The sequence below is a fragment of the Stegostoma tigrinum genome, chromosome 3 (genome assembly GCF_030684315.1).
Source record: "Stegostoma tigrinum isolate sSteTig4 chromosome 3, sSteTig4.hap1, whole genome shotgun sequence".
Taxonomy (NCBI): domain Eukaryota; kingdom Metazoa; phylum Chordata; class Chondrichthyes; order Orectolobiformes; family Stegostomatidae; genus Stegostoma; species Stegostoma tigrinum.
Genome location: NC_081356.1, coordinates 25,574,423 through 25,592,756, shown reverse-complemented (window position 1 = coordinate 25,592,756; position 18,334 = coordinate 25,574,423). Strand labels below are relative to the sequence as shown.

At 40.5% G+C, this 18,334-nt stretch overlaps 2 protein-coding genes across 6 annotated transcripts in view; one reads left to right on the top strand and one right to left on the bottom strand.

Annotated features, from left to right (window-relative positions):
* Window positions 1-18,334, top strand: part of ift74 (intraflagellar transport 74) — a 135,990-nt gene that overhangs the window by 29,078 nt on the left and 88,578 nt on the right. The window lies entirely within an intron of this gene.
* LOC125450844 (leucine-rich repeat-containing protein 19-like) lies at window positions 48-17,987 on the bottom strand. Of its 2 annotated transcripts, XM_048527170.2 has the most exons (5): window positions 17,724-17,987; window positions 12,824-12,929; window positions 4,189-4,555; window positions 3,616-3,852; window positions 48-618 (listed from the first exon to the last, which is right to left on the bottom strand). In XM_048527170.2, the coding sequence occupies exons 2-5, from the start codon at window positions 12,914-12,916 to the stop codon at window positions 284-286; spliced, it is 1,032 nt and encodes a 343-aa protein (XP_048383127.1). In that variant the 5' UTR covers window positions 12,917-12,929; window positions 17,724-17,987; the 3' UTR covers window positions 48-283. The 2 variants fall into 2 exon arrangements, with proteins under 2 accessions (XP_048383127.1, XP_048383128.1); XM_048527171.2 differs by lacking the exon at window positions 12,824-12,929 and having other exon boundaries at window positions 17,724-17,984.

Below are 18,334 nucleotides of genomic sequence, written 5' to 3'. Positions count from 1 at the left end.
AAACGTCAGCCTTCCTGCTCCTCTGATGCTGCTTGGCCTGTTATGTTCATCCAGCTCTACACCTTGTTATCTTAGAATTCAAATACTTGAGATTTTTCTTCCGCTTCACACAAGATAAGTCTATGTTAAAAATACAACACAATGACTTTTCAAATAAGCAATCTATAAGCATGATAGCTTTTGGCTGTATTACTGATGTGTGACTGATTTAACTAATTGCCTTTCATGAACAGTCAGCTAAATTAGGTAGCCTTCCTGGAACAAATCTATACCATTTACATAGTTATTGCTCATAATTAGTGAAACCTATAGAATCTATATAAAAATCTTCAATATATTCATCATCATCGGAAACATTGTGAGGAATGGACCTTGCTTCAGTTTCTTGTTTATTGCTTTTAGCTTCTTCTGATGTTTGTGGGACATTATGGGTTGTCTGCGTAGGTGTACTTTCCATATAGAGATCTGGTTCTTCCTGCAGTCGATGATGATGGTAGGCAAACAAGCAATTGTACCATTTGATGAATTTTGCAAAGAGGACGAGCATCAAAGATATGCCAATTGATGTTGCCATAACACCAGCCACTAATTTCCAGGATTTCCCAAATTTGGATTGATCTAATAAATAAAGAAAAATGTAGTATGTCCAAACATTAAATTCTAATGCTCTAGTATCATGTTGCAAAGAATCATTCCCTTAAATGCTAGATACAAGTTAATTTTAATCAAGTAAATATGTTTAATACTTCTATTTGTATATGTTTAAATGAAAAAATAACAGTCTTTATTGTAGCATGCCAGTTCACTGCTTAATTTGGCAAGTTTTAAGTAATTGTTGCTCAACTCTGAATTACAAACATGAAGGTAGGAGAATGCCTCTCAGCCTTTCGAGCTGCCCCGATATTCCTGCACACCCCCAATAATCATTCATCCCCTTGATCATCAAGAATCTATCTACCTTTGCCTTAAAATATTTAAAAATCTTACATCCACTCCCGTTTAAGAAAAGGAATTTCACAAACTCTCAACCCTTGGAGAGAAAAGAAATGTTTCCTCATCTCTGTCTTAAATGGACAACCCCTTATTTTAAAACTATGATCCTGTCATAATATTCTCCCACAGAGAAAACATCCTTTCCTCATCCACACAGCCAAGTTTCCTCGGGATCTTGTAGATATTAGCATAGAAGATCCTTGAACTTATAAACTAGAATTGGTTTCTTCATTGTACATCTAATTGGGATAAATCAGCATATAAGATGTATTACTGCATATACAGCTGGTACAAAAAGCAAATTTCTTTGGGATGATATGAATTTTGGCAAAATATCTACCAGTTAATTGGACTCATCTCATTTTTTACAAATCCTTTAACTGACTTGAAGTAAAGTTGTCTTTTAATCATCAGATATATTGGCACAGGTTACATTTTTTTTTCATAATACTTGATAGATGGCGGCAATTTAAAAAAAAAGCCAGAAATCAGTCCACATTGTGACTGGGAGCAGACACTTAGGAATTTACTAACTGAGTGGTAATGCAAAGCAATGCAGGACTTGAATGGGATGGCTTTGGGGAATGTTGTCAGACGGAGACCAAGGGCTGCAGGTACATAGTTCCTTGAAAATGACATCACAGGTAAACATGGTGGTGAGGAAGGCGTTTGGCATGCTTGCCTTCATCAGTCAGTGCATTGAGTACAGGAGTTGGGATGTCATGTTACAGCTGTACAAGTCAATGGTACGGTGTCATTTGGAGTACTGATTACAATTCTTGTCACCCTGCTGTAGGAAGGATGTTGTTAAACTGGAAAAAGTGCAAAAAAGATTTACAAGGATGCTACCAAGTCTGGACAAGTCTAGAAGGTTTGAGTTATAAGTAGAGGCCAGATAGGCTGGACTTTTTTCCCTGAAGCATAGGAGGCTGAGGGGGTGGTCTTTATAGAGGTTTATAAAATCATGAGGGGCATACATAAGGTGAATAGCCAAGGTCTTTTCCTCAGGGCAGGGCTGTCCAAAACTAGAGGTCATAGTTTAAGGTGAGAAGGGATTGATTTAAAAGAGGCAACTTTCTCATACACATAATGGTGCATATATGGAACAAGCTGTCAGAGGAAATGGTAATGGCAAGTATAATTACAACAGTTAAAAGACATTTGGACAGATACATGGATAGGAAAGGTTTGATGGGATAGGGCAAATGCAGGCAAATGGAACTAATTCAAGAAACCTGGTCAGCATTTATGAGTTGGACCGAAGTATGTTTCTGTACAGTATGACTCTCACTCTAAACTGTTTGAGCACGTTACATCTCCAGGGCACGTGGAGCTTAAATTTGGACCTTTTGATCTACAGTTAAGGACATGCAACTATTTTACAGTGTAATTACTTGTAATTACACACTTGAAAGATGTTTAAATAGCCATCCCAGTCACAAACTCCACAACATGACTGATGTTTGAAATACCAGTAATGGCACTGTCACGTTCTGTTGTACTGACTTCATCATTGGGAGATAATGTTTCTGCTGCATTGCATAAAGAATGTAATCAAATTTGTTTTACAGGCAAAAGTTAGTTGAAAAAATTGACTGTGAGAATCAATAACTTTGGAAAGTTAAATAGATGTTGAGATGGAAACAATGTTAAAGCAGTTTTAGCACTGAGTATAATTTCTTTAGTTTTCTCCCTTAGACAGAAGCCCATAGGTGTCTGCCTGTAACTTGGTTAATTCAGCATGCTTCATATGGATGTATGTAGTAGAAGGCTACTTGATCTGAAATTGGGATATAACTGAACATGATCCTGTGCTACTTGATTTTCATGCATGCAAATTATGGCACTATGTTTGTCTAATGTAGAGCTGTGGCTGTGTTTTCCTTTCTAACTCTTCAGTCCAAATAAAGCAGCCCTATCATTATGCAGGGGCATTTAGGGTAACTCAACATGGTCTAAGAATTTTGTGAGCTCACTGAACCTACGACAATAATGTTTCATCCTGGTTATTATGGTGCTTTTGGAAAGAAGCATGAAGTTTGTATTTTTCGTTACTTCTGTAACGTTAGATTTTGTCAGGTTATTGTATGAGACAATGTAAATAGCATCTTCCATAATGATGAATCAGATGAACACAAAACTGAGATGAGAGTCCAATTTTATTGGCCTTAGCAGTATTAAATCCCCTCATGTGGAATGGTATGTAGCCCATTGACATATAATTAGCGATGGGCAATAAATGCTGGCTAGCCACTGATGCCTCCGTCCCACAAATGAATGAGTTGAAAAAAGTAGCTAGTTGTTGTTTCAATATATTTACTCATTATTATTGCAAAGCTAAACTAACCAACAAGCTGCAGATTCAACAAAAGCACCGATGAGCTTGAGATAAAAAGTTTCTTTGGTTTTGACCACTACTGCTCTGAATCTGCATCATGACAAGGCTAGATTTGACAATTTGCACTGGCCAGACCATGGGCATTGCACATAGACATTCTGTATCATGACATATTTCTTAATTGTTGTCTTTCTGTCAGAAGTTTCCTGAAGTACTGTGTTGTACTATGATTTGTCTTGATATTTGTCAGAAACATGTACATCTGACATAAAATGATTTAGTACCTGAGCCATTTATTTGATTCGCAGTATTATTTTGTCCAGCCACCGTTGGACTTTGCATTGCTGCATTGTGCATGCTTTCTGATAAGGTTGTGCCAAATGTACTTTTGACAGTTGATTTATCTGGAGATGATGTTAAGCTGGAGTCTGAAGAACATCCATTCCTCTTGATAAGAGCTTCTTCAAAAGTGGAGAATTGCATTTCTTCTGGTGCTTCACATGTTGTGATGTTCGCATTACCTGCAGTTGAAATAAGATGTAACTTTCCAAACAGACACAATTCTTCAGTTCTTGTTTGTCATACCTATTTCCTTTGCAAATAATTTATGTCGATAATTTTGTTGTTTACTCATTGGACATGGCCACCATTGGCTATGCCAACATTTGTTTCCCGTCCCCAGGCCCTTTTTAACTTTAGGTTCCCCTCAGTAATTTAAAAAAATCCATTCACTGCAGTAATCTTACTGACTAGAAACTTTATAAAGAAACCTTCCGTTTCCTAGCAGCATTAATCACTAATGAATATCATATCAATAAGAAATTATGCAAACCTGTCACTCTGGGAGGTGAACTCACCTAGGTGTACTTGTGACTCATTAAGCCATCTCTGGAAACCAAGAAAGCCACAACTACAGTTCCAGTGATTTCCATATAGAGTTAAATGTGATAAATTCAGAGGTTTCATAATATCCTTCTCAACATGTGCAAGGCAGTTACTGTGTAGTTCCAGTATATCCAATTTTTTAAAATTATTGAATGTCCCTGAAAGTAATTTGCAGATGAGGTTGTGTCCAAGGTATAGTTCTTTAAGCTGGGTTAAATTTGAAAGAATTTGAACATCACTATAAGTTAAAGAAATGTTATTGTTCATGAGCTTCAGCTTTGTCGTGTTAGCAGGCAGATCGTAAGGAATCGATGTCAAATTCTTTCCACTGTAATCACACTGCAGAAAAATAAGAAGTGATTCTAGGTGACTGTTTACATTTAGCTGAAGGAAAGAAAGACTAATATTTCTGTAGAACCTCTCACGAGTGAATGTCTAAAAACATTTGGTTTTGAAGTATAGTCACCGTTGTAACATCAGAAATGCAACAATTGAAATGTGCAAATAAACCACTGACAAACAGTAATAAAGACCAGAAAGATATTTTCTTGTAACATTAATTAAGGGATAACTGTTGGCCAAGACAAATGCCCTTCTTCAAAACTGTGTCAATGGATCGCTCACATCTGCCTGATGAGGCAGATGGATGGCTTAGTGTTTGCCCAAAATGATGATAACTCCAACAATGCAGGACTCTGTCAGCATGACACTGGAGTGTCAGCCTTGAATTTTGTGCTGAATCTCTGAAGTGAGATTGCACCCAGGAATGAGAATGCGCTACCAACAGTTATGTAACTTCAATACTGCCTTATTTTCATAAATTTTAAGATTTTTTAAGCAACATGCATTTGTATTGTTCTTGAAATTAATGAATTGAGCAATTTGAAATAAAATTTGGCATCAAATTACATACTGAGATATTTGAATGAATTACCAAAAACCTGACCAAAGAGGTAAGTTTTAAGGACTGTTTTGAAGGAGTAGAGATACATATTGAGATGGAGAAGTTCAAGGAGGGAATTTCAGAGCTTGGTGACTAAGTAGCTGAAGGCATAATTACATTGTTGGAGTGATTAAAATCAGAAGCCATTCGGTACCAGAAATAGCCTATGAGAGTGCTTGGAACAAATTAATATTTTGGGAAATAGAATTTCAGTTCTGAGCCACTTTGCTTCTCGTGAATCTTTCTATGTTGAGCCCATTGTTTGTTGATCAGATAACAGAACGATATTTCAAAGTCTATTTCAAAACAATGATAACAAGCTAAAACCTAAAAATTGCTCTTTTGAATGTAATTCATTCACTAAAATTTTGTAAAAGAAAATAAATTACTCCTGGTTTGCTTACTATGGTGATTGTAACAAGATCATCCAGGTGGACCTCATAGAATGAGTTCCCTGATTGGGGCTGTTAATCTGGTCCAGTCAGAGAGCCCCGACCAATACAAACAGATGTATCAGACATCGTGTTCACTCTGAGACCAAGCTCTGAGGGAACTGGATCAGTGTCCTTAAGTTTGAACAAGAGCTCGGCTAGACTGAGAACCTAAACTGGAGAACTTTTACAGATGAACAGTAGAACTTTGGTTCTGTTTTCTTATGAGAAGCTGTTGGTTTCAGTTACCAATGATTGTCGTAAAAGGCTAGGGCTTTTGAAAGCTTGACGGAGCAAAATTGGTTGAGAAAGATTCAACTTAATTGGTTCAGCATTTTTTCAATTAGAAATTAGCTGCCTAAGTGAAGTCCTAATTAAATACCAAGATAATAAAATGTGAGGCTGGATGAACACAGCAGGCCAAGCAGCATCTCAGGAGCACAAAAGCTGACGTTTCGGGCCTAGACCCTTCATCAGAGAGGGGGATGGGGAGAGGGAACTGGAATAAATAGGGAGAGAGGGGGAGGCGGACCGAAGATGGAGAGTAAAGAAGATAGGTGGAGAGAGTATAGGTGGGGAGGTAGGGAGGGGATAGGTCAGTCCAGGGAAGACGGACATGTCAAGGAGGTGGGATGAGGTTAGTAGGTAGATGGAGGTGCGGCTTGGGGTGGGAGGATGGGATGGGTGAGAGGAAGAACCGGTTAGGGAGGCAGAGACAGGTTGGACTGGTTTTGGGATGCAGTGGGTGGGGGGGAAGAGCTGGGCTGGTTGTGTGGTGCAGTGGGGGGAGGGGACGAACTGGGCTGGTTTAGGGATGCAGTAGGGGAAGGGGAGATTTTGAAACTGGTGAAGTCCACATTGATACCATTAGGCTGCAGGGTTCCCAGGCGGAATATGAGTTGCTGTTCCTGCAACCTTCGGGTGGCATCATTGTGGCAGTGCAGGAGGCCCATGATGGACATGTTATCCAGAGAATGGGAGGGGGAGTGGAAATGGTTTGCGACTGGGAGGTGCAGTTGTTTGTTGCGAACTGAGCGGAGGTGTTCTGCAAAGCGGTCTCCAAGCCTTCGCTTGGTTTCCCCAATGTAGAGGAAGCCGCACTGGGTACAATGGATGCAGTATACCACATTGGCAGATGTGCAGGTGAACCTCTGCTTAATGTGGAATGTCATCTTGGGGCCTGGGATAGTGGTGAGGGAGGAGGTGTGGGGGCAAGTGTAGCATTTCCTGTGGTTGCAGGGGAAGGTGCCGGGTGTGGTGGGGTTGGAGGGCAGTGTGGAGCGAACAAGGGAGTCACGGAGAGAGTGGTCTCTCCGGAAAGCACACAGGGGTGGGGATGGAAAAATGTCTTGGGTGGTGGGGTCCGCAGGATCCTCTCCTAATTAAATACCTATAGGTTTTTCAGGAAGGTTTCCCTGCATGGTAATCAGGAAACAATTCCACAATTCTGTGAGGCCTGTGCAGTGCCCTTTGCCTTATGGGCAAAAGTAGAGGCAGAAATCAGAAGGCTGGGAAGCGAAGGAATCATCAAACCAATCCCGTTTTTGGTATGTGCAGCACCAGGCACACTGTTTGTGAAGCCTGATGGGTTTGTGGGGATTTAAACAAACCATAAACCGCTTTTTGCAGCTGACTAAATACCCAGTCCCTTGCATAGAGAATTCATAGCTGAAGCTAGCGGGGGTGCTGTCTTTCATAATGCTGGACATGAGCCATGCGTACTTGCAATTGTTGTTAGATGAGGATTCCTAGAAGTATGCAACAGTGAATACCCGTAAGGGTTTGTACCAATATACGAGACTGCCATTTGGGGCATCGTCCGTCTGTGTAATTTTTCAGTGGACGATGGAGAACATTTTACAAGGTCTATTCCTGGTCATCATTTATCTAGATGACATGCGAATAACAGGGAAGACCAATAGGGTGCGTTAAGATAACTTGGATATAGACATTAGATGTATCTCCCAGGCAGTGACCTACTTGGACTACAGTCTCGACAAGACCAGGTTACACCTACTGGAAGATAAAGTGAGAGCGATCAAAGGTGCCCCAGCTCTCACATCAGTACTGGAGTTTATGTCTTTTCTGGGGCTCGTGAGTAATTATGGAAAGCTCACACGTAGTCTGGCCTCCAATTCGGCACCTTTGCATCAACTCAAAAATGGGTCAGCGATAGCTTTCAGGGAAGTGAACAGCTCTTATCCACTAAGGTACACTGTGAACCCAAGCAAGATCTGCTTTTGTCATGCGATACCTCCCCTTAAAGCATCACGGTAATATTTGATCACAGGTAGCATGGAAAGGAATACCCAATATCTTATGCATCCAGGACTTTGGCCAATGTAGAGTCTCAATAAGCCCAGATAGGGAAGCAAAGTTTGGCAGTCATATTTGGAGTCAGGAAGTTATCTTCCATGGATATAAATTTGTAATAATAACGGACCATAAACCCCTGCTAGGTCTACTTAAAGAGGACAAGGCAGTGCCCCTCATAATTTCAGGCTGAATTCAGCAATGGGCTCTAATACTAAGTGTGTATAATTACTACTTGGAACACTGTATTGGAGGCCAAGTAACAAATACGGATGTGTTGAGACTCCTCCCACTGGCAGATACACACTGGTGATACTGTCACTGGAAGACTCCATGATTGTTCAAAATTTTCAGGATACACTTCCAGTCACAGCTAACAATATCAGACTTTGGATGCAGAAAGATCTGGTCCTGGTAAAACTGGAACAGCTGGTGGTGATGGAAGAAACAGAACCTTCACAACCAGAATTAAAATCTTTTTGGTTCTGGAGAGTCCAGATCACAGTAGAGGACGGTATGTTATTACAGGAGCAAGAGTGATTATCCTGAACAAAGGTCGCCGCCAGATACTGGCTGAACTCCAACAGGGTCATCCAGAGTTTCCAAAATGAGAATATTGGCAAGAAATTATGTCTGGAGGCCAGGATTGGATGCAGATATAGTCATGATGTTGGGCAGTGTCCAGTGTGCCAACAAGGACATGAATTATCATCTGCAGCACCCCAACATTTGTGGGAATGGCCAGGTAAACCTTGGACACGGTTACACATCGGCTATGCAGGTCTTTTCACGGGCTCAATGTTTTTGATCATTGTGCTTGTCCACTCTAAGTGGCTGGACATGTATAGAGTTCATGTGTCCAACACGGGCAATGAACAAAAACCTGCACACCTCTTTTGTAATACATGGATTCCCGGAAGTGTTGACCACAGGTAACATCATTGTTTATCAGCAGTGAATTTGAGTATTTCCTAAAGTCGAATGATATTCGGCATGCAAGGACAACTCCGTACCATGCATCATCCATTGGTCTGGCAGGAAGAGCAGTCCAATCTTTGAAGGCTAGCTTAAAGAAACAGCCTACAGCCTCACTCAATACCAAACTATCCCGGTTCCTATTTGATTATAGGACCACCCCTCATGCAACTACACTGATAGTTCTAGCAAAATTGCTAACGGGGAGAAGACTTCACATTATGTTAAATTTGATCCTCCTGGAACACAAGATTCCAGTCAGCGAGAGAGACCATTTACTTCAGGGGTCAAAGTTTGATGTAGGGACCATGGGAATGGCCCTGCATGGGTAAGAGGCATGGTTGATGCAAGGTCAGGTCCAGTGACGGATAATGTTTGGCTAGGGCGGCAGTCCTGAACAAGCACATGGACCATATGAAAGCTGCAAACTCGCGAACACTGCAGGAGCAAGTCCTGCCTGACTGCTCAATAGTCCTTCATGAATCCACAGGTTCTACCTCTTGAAGTGTTGAAGAGACCTCAGAATCTGAGATTGACACAGCGGACATCGCCTTTGCTGCCTGAAGAAGAGAATGGATTTCTTCTGAGATGCTCTGGGCAAATGAGGCGAGCTGCTCTGTATTACATCCCACCTGCATCAGAGGCAAAATTGGAGGAACCTGATCCAGTGCTAAACTGCCCCAGGAGGAACAACAAAAAAAAGAACCAGCCACTGTCCTTAGACTCAAGAGATGAAAGAATGTGGTATTTGTAACAAGGTCAGTCAGGTGAACTTCGTAGAATGAGTTTCCTGGTTGGGGCTACTAATCTGGGCCCAGTCAGGGACCTCTGGCAACAGATAAGAACAACGGTGTTACACATCCTGCTCTCCCTAACAGTTGGTTCTGAGTGAGCTGGATCAGTGCTATGACTCTCCACATGTAAATAAAAAGTGGCTTGGTGACAGGATACCAGCCTGTGAAGTTATTTCACTTAATCATGTTTGGTTTGTAGATTTTTTTAAAATTGGTAGATAGCCAGTCAGTGACAGATTAGTTCCTTTGCTTAGCTGTAGATGTAACTGGGAGATAACTGAGCCCCTCAAATATAACCAGAAAAACACAGCCAAATATTTTTTGTCCAAATGGCGGTGCATTGAAGAATATCAGTTTATATGGAATGAGCGGTAAAGCCTATTACAAAGAAATGCAGAAATATTGCCATGTTTATATGCTCATTCATGTCCACTTGCAAAGAAATACCTGCAGAGTCAGCATGAAAAGACATAAAGAAAGTAGGCAACAGGAATCTACCACAATGCCATTTGAAGCTGATTTCACGTTCATGGTCCTTGCAATCCTTTACCCAAAGTTGCCCAAAATTCCAGATATGCTCTGTACCTCACTTGGTTCTTCCATAAGGAAATAAGAAAGGATACTGATTTACCTACCAAAATAAATGCACCATGGAGCCTCATGGTGCCAACTCACGCTGTCAACATAAATGGCACGGTGGCTCAGTGGTTAGCACTGCAGCCTCACAGCACCAGGGACCCGGGTTCGATTCCGGCCGTGGGCAACTGTCTGTGCAGAATTTTCACATTCTCCCCGTGTCTGCGTGGGTTTCCTCCCACAGTCCAAAGATGTGCAGGCTAGGTGAATTGGCCATGCTAAATTGTTCGTAGTGTTCAGGGGTGTGTAGGTTATGGGTTATAGGGGATGGGTCTGGGTGGGATGCTCCAAAGGGCAGTGTGGACTTGTTGGGCCAAAGGGCCTGTTTCCACACTGTAGGGAATCTATTCTAAACACAAAATAGAGTTAAAAAAGTCTTTTGCTCGAACTATGATTCATAAGTTGCACATTTGTCATTAGTTAGAATAGAACAGGAGCCCAAACAGAAGCCCAACTTGAGAAAGCAGTGGATATTATTTGAATAGACAAGAATAAAAACCAGCATCTCGTGATGGCTGTTCTGGCTACAGTATTTTAATGACTAATTCAGTTCCATTTCTAGTCAATGGTAACCCCCAGGATGTTGTTAGTGGAGTAATCCATGATGGTGATGCCATTGAATATCAGAGGTGGTTAAATTATCTGAGATGGCCATTGCCTTGCACTTGTGTGACACAAATGTCACTTGGCCAAGCTTGCATTTTGTCCCTGTCCTGTTGTATAAAGACCCAGACTGTTTCAATGTCTCAGGAATGACAAAGTGTGCTGAACACTTTGCAATCATCGGTGGACATCTCCACTTCTAGACTTATGATGGAGGGAAGGTCATTGATAAAGGTCATTTTCCTTATTGATGGTTGAGTCTAGGACACCAGTTTGAAGAATTTATGTAATGATATATTGGGACTGAGATGATTAACTGAAATGCTCATTGTATAGACATATTTTCCCTTTTTCATGACCACATAGTTTTTTTCTTAAACATTGCTGACTGTGCAGCACTGTAGCCTCAGCAGTAATTCTGTAATATTGTATTGTCTTCTTATGGTGCTACTGTTAGTCGGTAGCAAAAATAGCAAAGCAATTGTCTGGGTTAAATAAGGCACCTTTGGTTTTTTTTATTTCTTTCATGAGACTTGAGTGTTGCTAGCCATGCCAGCATTTACTGCCCATCCCAGAGGGCAGTTAAGAGCCAACCACATTACTGTGAAGCTAGAGTCACATATGCCAGACCAGATAAGGACAGCAGTTTCCTTCCCTAAAGGACATTAGTGAACCAGATAAGTTTATTTCTGACCATTGGCAATAGTTTCATGGTCATCATCGGACCCTTCATTTCAGAGTTTTCTTATTGAGTTCAAATTCTACCATCTGCCACGGTCCCCAGAACATTACCTCAGTCTCTGAATTAACAGTGTAGCAATAATACCACTGTGCAGTCGCCATATGATCTATCCAAGGCTGCATTATACATCCTTGGACAACAAAATAGCATTTTCAAGGACGGGGCAGTCTTTGTGAATGCCTGGTGCAGCAATACCTGACATTAAAACAAATCTCCCTGCTCTTGATGATCCTTCTCTACCAAGCACAGTGCTGGTGGAATACTGAAATCAGCCTTCATCGTGTGCAAAAATACAAAGTGGGAAGAAACTTGCAACCAGCTCACATTTAAATTAGGACTGCTGTTTTCCCACCCCACACATACCAGTTTTTTGTTTGGACATAATAACTCCGAACAAACAGTACATTATTTCTGAGATAGTAGGAACTGCCGATGCTGGAGAATCTGAGATAACAAGGTATGGAGCTGGATGAACAAAGCAGGCCAAGCAGCGTCAGAGGAACAGGAGCTTGACTTGTGTTCATCGAGCTCTACACCTGTTATCATAGTACATTATTTCTGTACTGCTGGATGCTTTGCTCCTGAGTAACCAACACAGCAACAAAGGTTGAAGGCACTGATGCATCTTCTTTATTCAGCAGTTTTATTATCGTTGAATAACAAGCAGCAAACAAGCTGTGATGGCCTTGTCTATCCTGATGCAGACACCACTGATATCAAAGTAGACCAATAACCATGTGTAAATCAAAGTCCTGAATCAGTCTTTTCGCAAACTAAAGATGTTAAAATTTGGTATATTTACTGTGATGCATGTTTAAATTGGCACTAAATCAAAGCAAAAAATATAATGTTCAAATATTTTCTGGTATCTGCTTACTATAGTTCTATCTGTTGATGCTAACAGTTTACAAAACTTCTGAGAATTAAACTTCTGTGTTATAAATAGAAATTAGTCATAGCTCCACATCAAGTGGGATGCTACTCAAAACTTTTATTTTCATATCACCTGTGACCACCATGTTGAAAACATAAAACATGGAGTTGGGATGGGGGGCTGGGAGTGTAAGAAGACAAATCATCATATATGCATAGACATTTCAGATGGAATGGCACTTCAAGTATACAGATTCCCTTTAAGATATGTTGACATCACTCTATTACCATACTTACTGTAGTGTCACTGAAATTACATGGAGATAAAGCTATTGCAGCAGTTGTCAAAATAACATTTCCAGTCCAAAGTTTAACCCAACGTGTTGTCATGATCCCAGCTTTTCTGCAAAATCAATGCTCTTTAGTCACTTTCAGTTAACCAAGAGGTCAGATATTTCTTTGTTGTTACACTTTGAAAATTAATAGTAAACAATATTTAATACTAGACAATGTTTTGTTAAACTAGAAACTGACTTTCAATAAGTGGAAGACAAAATAGATTAAAGGGTTCAGAGAGAAATCGAGATTGATGAAACATAAAGAAAAACCATTAAACCATGCAAAGGAAATACTATCTTCAAGAAGAAATTGCAATGTTTATGTCTCAATTTTAGAAGATTAAGAATTCTGTTACTAAAATGTCCATGTGCCATGGCACCAGGTGGTGCTGTTATCGGAAATAGACAGTTAAAAGTACAAACATCCAAGTAATGACTGTCGTACCACTAGGTGGCGTTATTATAAATTTCATAGAATTTATTTAAAATACCACCTGGAAAATCTCATGCCTAAAACAAGGGATTATTATATGATTGAATTCACCCCATTTTAATTTTTGTTTTTGCCTTTTAATAAGGCTGCCATAGTCGTACAACCATTGTGCTTTACTCATTAGAGAGACAACTGGTGGTGGTTTAACCCGAGGTGGTTCATGTTCGTCAGGTGGAGGTTAAGAAGGAGGGTCCTACGTGGTAACCTCAGCAGGTATGGGAGTTGAACCCATGCTGCAGGTGTCACTCTGCATCACAAACTAGCCATCCAGCCAACTAAACTAACAGACAGCCCCTTCGGAAAGATACATTCGCCTTAGATAGAGTATAATGTAGGTTTATATGAATGATGCCAGGCTTCAGCCTTATACAGACTTCAACCTAATACAAACTCGGCCTGTTTTTCTCTCGAATTTAGAAGGCTAAGTGAGGGGTGATCTGACAAAGTCTTCACGAGGTGGCATAGTGGTTAGCACTGCTGCCTCACAGCACTAGTAGCCCAAGTTTGATTCCAACTTCAGGTGACCGTATGGAATTAGCATGTTCTTCCTATGTCTGCCAGGTGCTCAGATTTTCTCCCACAGTCCAAAGATCTTGAGGTTAAGTGGATTGGCCGAGCTAAATCGCCCCATAGTGCATCTGTAGTGTCCAATGCGCAGGCCAGGTGGATAAATGAGAGGTGATGGGAATGGGTGGGGTGGGTCTGGGTGGAATGCTGTTTGGATGGTCAGTGCAGATTTGATGGGCTGAATATGCACTGTAGGGATTCTACGATTCTATATTAACAGGAAAAGGCAATAAGTAAAGTTAAACTATTTCTACTCTTTGGGAATTGTAGAACTAGGGAGCATAGTCTGAGAATTAGGACCTGACCATTCAGGAGAGATGTTAAGAAACACGTCCACACACAAAGGGTGGTAAATATTTGGAACTCTTCAGCAAACAGCAGTAGATGCTGGATTGTTTGTTAATTTTAAATCTAAAGGAGTTCTTGTTAAGTGAAAGTATTAAGGGATATGGGCCAAAGCAAGTATATGGAGTTAGGTCACATTATCTCCATTGAATGGTGGGTCAGGCTGGAGGGGCTGAATGACCTACTGCTGTTCCAATGTACTGTACTGTCCCATTTACTCATTCTTATGTCCACTTCGGATCTTGAAAGGATAGCGTAGAATATGTTTGAAATTAATTGTCTTTCAGAAAATATAGGGCCGAAGGGATTGGGGTTGTGCAGGTGCATGGATTATTAAAATGTCATAAATAGGTGCAGAAAATAATTAGAGGCTAATGGGATCCTGATCTTTTATACGAGCAGACTAGCAGGCAATAGAGTAAAAGTCACACTTAAGCTATCCAAACCTTGTTCAGACCACACCTGGTGTACTGGCCACATTCTCGACATTACATCTTAGAATATATTAACTTTGAAGCAGTGGACTATAACTTACCACAATACTACATGGACTCTAAAGGCTAAATTATGAGGGGAAATTGCACAAACTAGAATTTTAGAAGCTCAAGGATTAACTTGAGTAAAATTTTTAAGATCTTAATAGGAACAGGTAGATGAGGTAGAGAGAAATTATTTCTGTTGGCTGGAGGAGTGCAATACCAGTGGGCAGAGTCAAAAATTTTAGAGCTGGATTTTTCAGATCATCTGCAGTCCGCTTTGAATTGGACAGGCTGCATGGTCAGTTTTCCCCTGTTCTCATATTAGACACTGCTTACCTAACACTGCCAGCTACAACCTCTATCTACTGAAGCTTCTCACTCTTCATTTGGTACTGAGTGTGACCTCCCCATTGCCTAAAATTCCCAGCTGGTCTTGAAATAACTTTCATCACCCTGAGCCCTCCCAACGAAAGATAAATTACAGGACATAGTTTTAGTGCTGAAAACCCGCTGGAACATCCTTGTCAGTGCTCCTAGATCTTGAAATCTCCCTGTCCATTAAATGAGGATTCGTCTTCCAGTTCTTTTGAGCAGCAATATGTCTTGACTGCTCAAAACCCCTTCAGAACATGAATTCATTGTCCTGTTCTTCAAACACTACAAACCTAGTTTCAGATCTTTATGCAGAGGTGCCGAGGGCATTGAGTGGCAATACCTGATGACAATTTTGAAGTTTATTTCTCAGCTGTAGTCAGCGAGATTGAGAGGCTTGCTTGTTGTCATGCAAGTAGACTTGTGGCAAAAGCAAAGTACTGTGGATTCTGGAAATCTAAAATAAAAACAGGAAGTGCTGGACAAACTCAACAGGCTTGACAGCAACGATGGAGAGAAAAACAGTTATCATTTTAAATCAGATAAAGCTCTACTTCGGAACTGAAAGGGGCTGGAAAATGGAGTTTTATTTGTACTTTTTTCAATCTAGCCACCTATATTCACTATAATGTGGTCTGTTTTACATTGGTGAAACCAAATACAGACTGGCTGACCTCTTTGCAGAACACCTCCTCTCTGTCTGTGGGAATGAATCCACTTGCTTGCCTCTTCAATAAACCACCAAGCTCTATTGAAGCATTTCTGCCCTGAGCCTGCTAGTGTTCCAAGCTAAAGGAACAAAGCCTCATTTTCTGCTTATACTTTATAGCATCTAGGACTCAGTATTGAATTCCACAACATCTTCGGAGTGTGACCTCTCTATATCCTCAATTTTTATTTCATCCAACCTCACCACCACATCCCCACCCCCATACACGCATGCACACTCAGAGATCCTTTTCACACCTTCATTTACACCCTATTAACATCCCTATCTTCCCCATATCATTATTAGCAACACCTTTGTCTTTTTCTCTGGACATCCATACAATGTTGCTTCTTCCCTTTTCTCTACAGCATGAAAAACACAATTTTCCAACCCCTTTCAGGTCTGAAGAAGCCATTATTGGACATGAAATGTTACGTCTGTTTCTCTCGCCACAGATACTGCCAGACTTTCCGAGTTTCTCTATCACTTTTTTTAATACAGGTAGATTTGTGGCCCCAGTCTATAGCCAGGATGCAAAGCAGAGAAAGGAAGGGAGAGATTATTGATGGAGCATCAAGGAGGAGAATTAATAAGTTTGACAGGTGGACAACAGGGAAAGCTTTTCTGATGCTCTCCATAACCATCTGGCAGTACTAGGAAAGTACTTAACTGTTTTCTCAGCTGTCATTATTCTCTCTCAGTCCTGATATAACTGGGCTGAGTTCAGGTTTGAAATTTTTGTTTTACTTTTTACCTCACATGCATCCACAGTATTTTTTTTTGCAAGTTGCCTTTTTTCCCCCAATCCATTTGTAAGCGTTATCTGATGATGTGAACATAAACTTGCCCCCCCTGCCCCCAGCACTTCTTTCAGATGCTTGCACCCAGCCCCAAATATCCTGGAATACTTAATATCTAATCCCAATTTTTTTTTCTCCATTGCTGCCACATCCCAAGACAGTTTCCACTGTACCCAAAAAAACTAAATGCCACACTTGGTCATATGCTTCAAGAACTCTGATACAAACTTACCTCTGAATCTCATCCTTTCCAATATGCATATACTCTGCTATCACCATTCCAGTGATTACAAACTCCAGCACCCGTTTACCAATATTCTTATAGCCTACACCTCCCACATTCCCCTGACTTTAGGGTCAGACTTTGGCTAACAGATTAGATGCTGGGAATTCTGTGGTAAGTAACTCATCTTCCAATTCCCTAAAGCCTGACTACAATCGAGAAGATATGTGTCTGGAAAGTGATCTATCCTTGCCTAGATGAATGAATCCCCAATAATAGTCTGAAACGTTAATATCATCTAGCGCAAAGAAACATTTTGATCACTGATGCATGGTGAAAGCAGTATGTGCCATTCACAAAAGCAATTCACCAGGATTCCATTGACAACACCTGCATGGACCATCTACAAGTTCCTCTCAAAGCCATACACCATCCTGACTTGGAAGTATAAATTGCAGTTCTTTGCCCCGAGGTCAATGTTCTGGAACTCCTTTCCAAACAACACAGTGAGTGTATCTACATCACATAGACTATAATTCAAGCAGTTGTCTCACTATCACCTTCTGAAGGGCAGTTAAGAATCGTAAACAAACATGGACTCAGCCAGTAATGCCACAATTTACTGGCAGAAATTAAACAAAAGCTCATGTGATATGACCAGATACTACAACATTATTTTGTACACCACGGTCAAATTTAATTGCCTTTACGCTAAGATTAAAATATCTGGTTTTGTTGAGGATTTTTCCTTGAATTGAGGTTACAGTTTCAATCTAATTTCACATTCCCCCGTGCTTGTTTGTATGCCTTTGTTAATTTATGTAATATAAAAAGAATTTGTCACATCTTTCGTATTTTTTTATTTTCTTACCAACTTTCTTTGCCTGTATTCTCCGTTTTCTTTAAGATGTTGATTCCTTGTTCGGGTTAATAGCACAAACACTGGGCACCTTCTGCTGTCATTATCACAAGTAACCCTTGATTGTTGTAGGGTCTTCAGCTGTGGAGGTATAAAATACTGTGTTGTAACTGAGCCCAACCTGGTCTTTACCCAGCCTTCAGTGTTTATGACAGGAGTTGCTGCTGAGTGCTGATAGAGAATCGTAGCTGATTTGCCTCAGTTGTACTTTTGGGTGAGATGAGTTATTTGATGACAGATTACGAATTGAACTTAGTCCCTTCCTGACTTACATAGCTCACCTGTTGAACCATTAGGAAGATTTTTGACATTTTCAAAACTGAACACACAAAGTGGCAACTCAGTTTAATAAAATGTGGAACTCTTGATAGGAAAATGGTACTTCATTTGACTCAAAAAATTATAATGTTTATTAATTAGCAAGTAGAGATTTCTTAATCATTCATGATAAGCTGTTTGTTGTAACCTTTGCCCTAAAGAATGCATGTGAATTGAATTGCTAGTTAAACATACTGTACTGTTGTAATACATTTCAGTTAATTATTTACCATCACTTTTATATT

What these genes read in the sequence shown, in the direction of transcription:
- LOC125450844 (XM_048527170.2), bottom strand. Translation starts at nt 12,916, where the DNA reads ATGACAACACGTTGGGTTAAACTTTGGACTGGAAATGTTATTTTGACA. An exon ending in TGAGTCACAAGTACACCTAG is followed by an intron (nt 3,853 to 4,188) that starts GTGAGTTCACCT and finishes TTTCAACTGCAG; the next exon opens with GTAATGCGAACATCACAACA. An exon ending in GAATCAAATAAATGGCTCAG is followed by an intron (nt 619 to 3,615) that starts GTACTAAATCAT and finishes TTTATTTATTAG; the next exon opens with ATCAATCCAAATTTGGGAAA.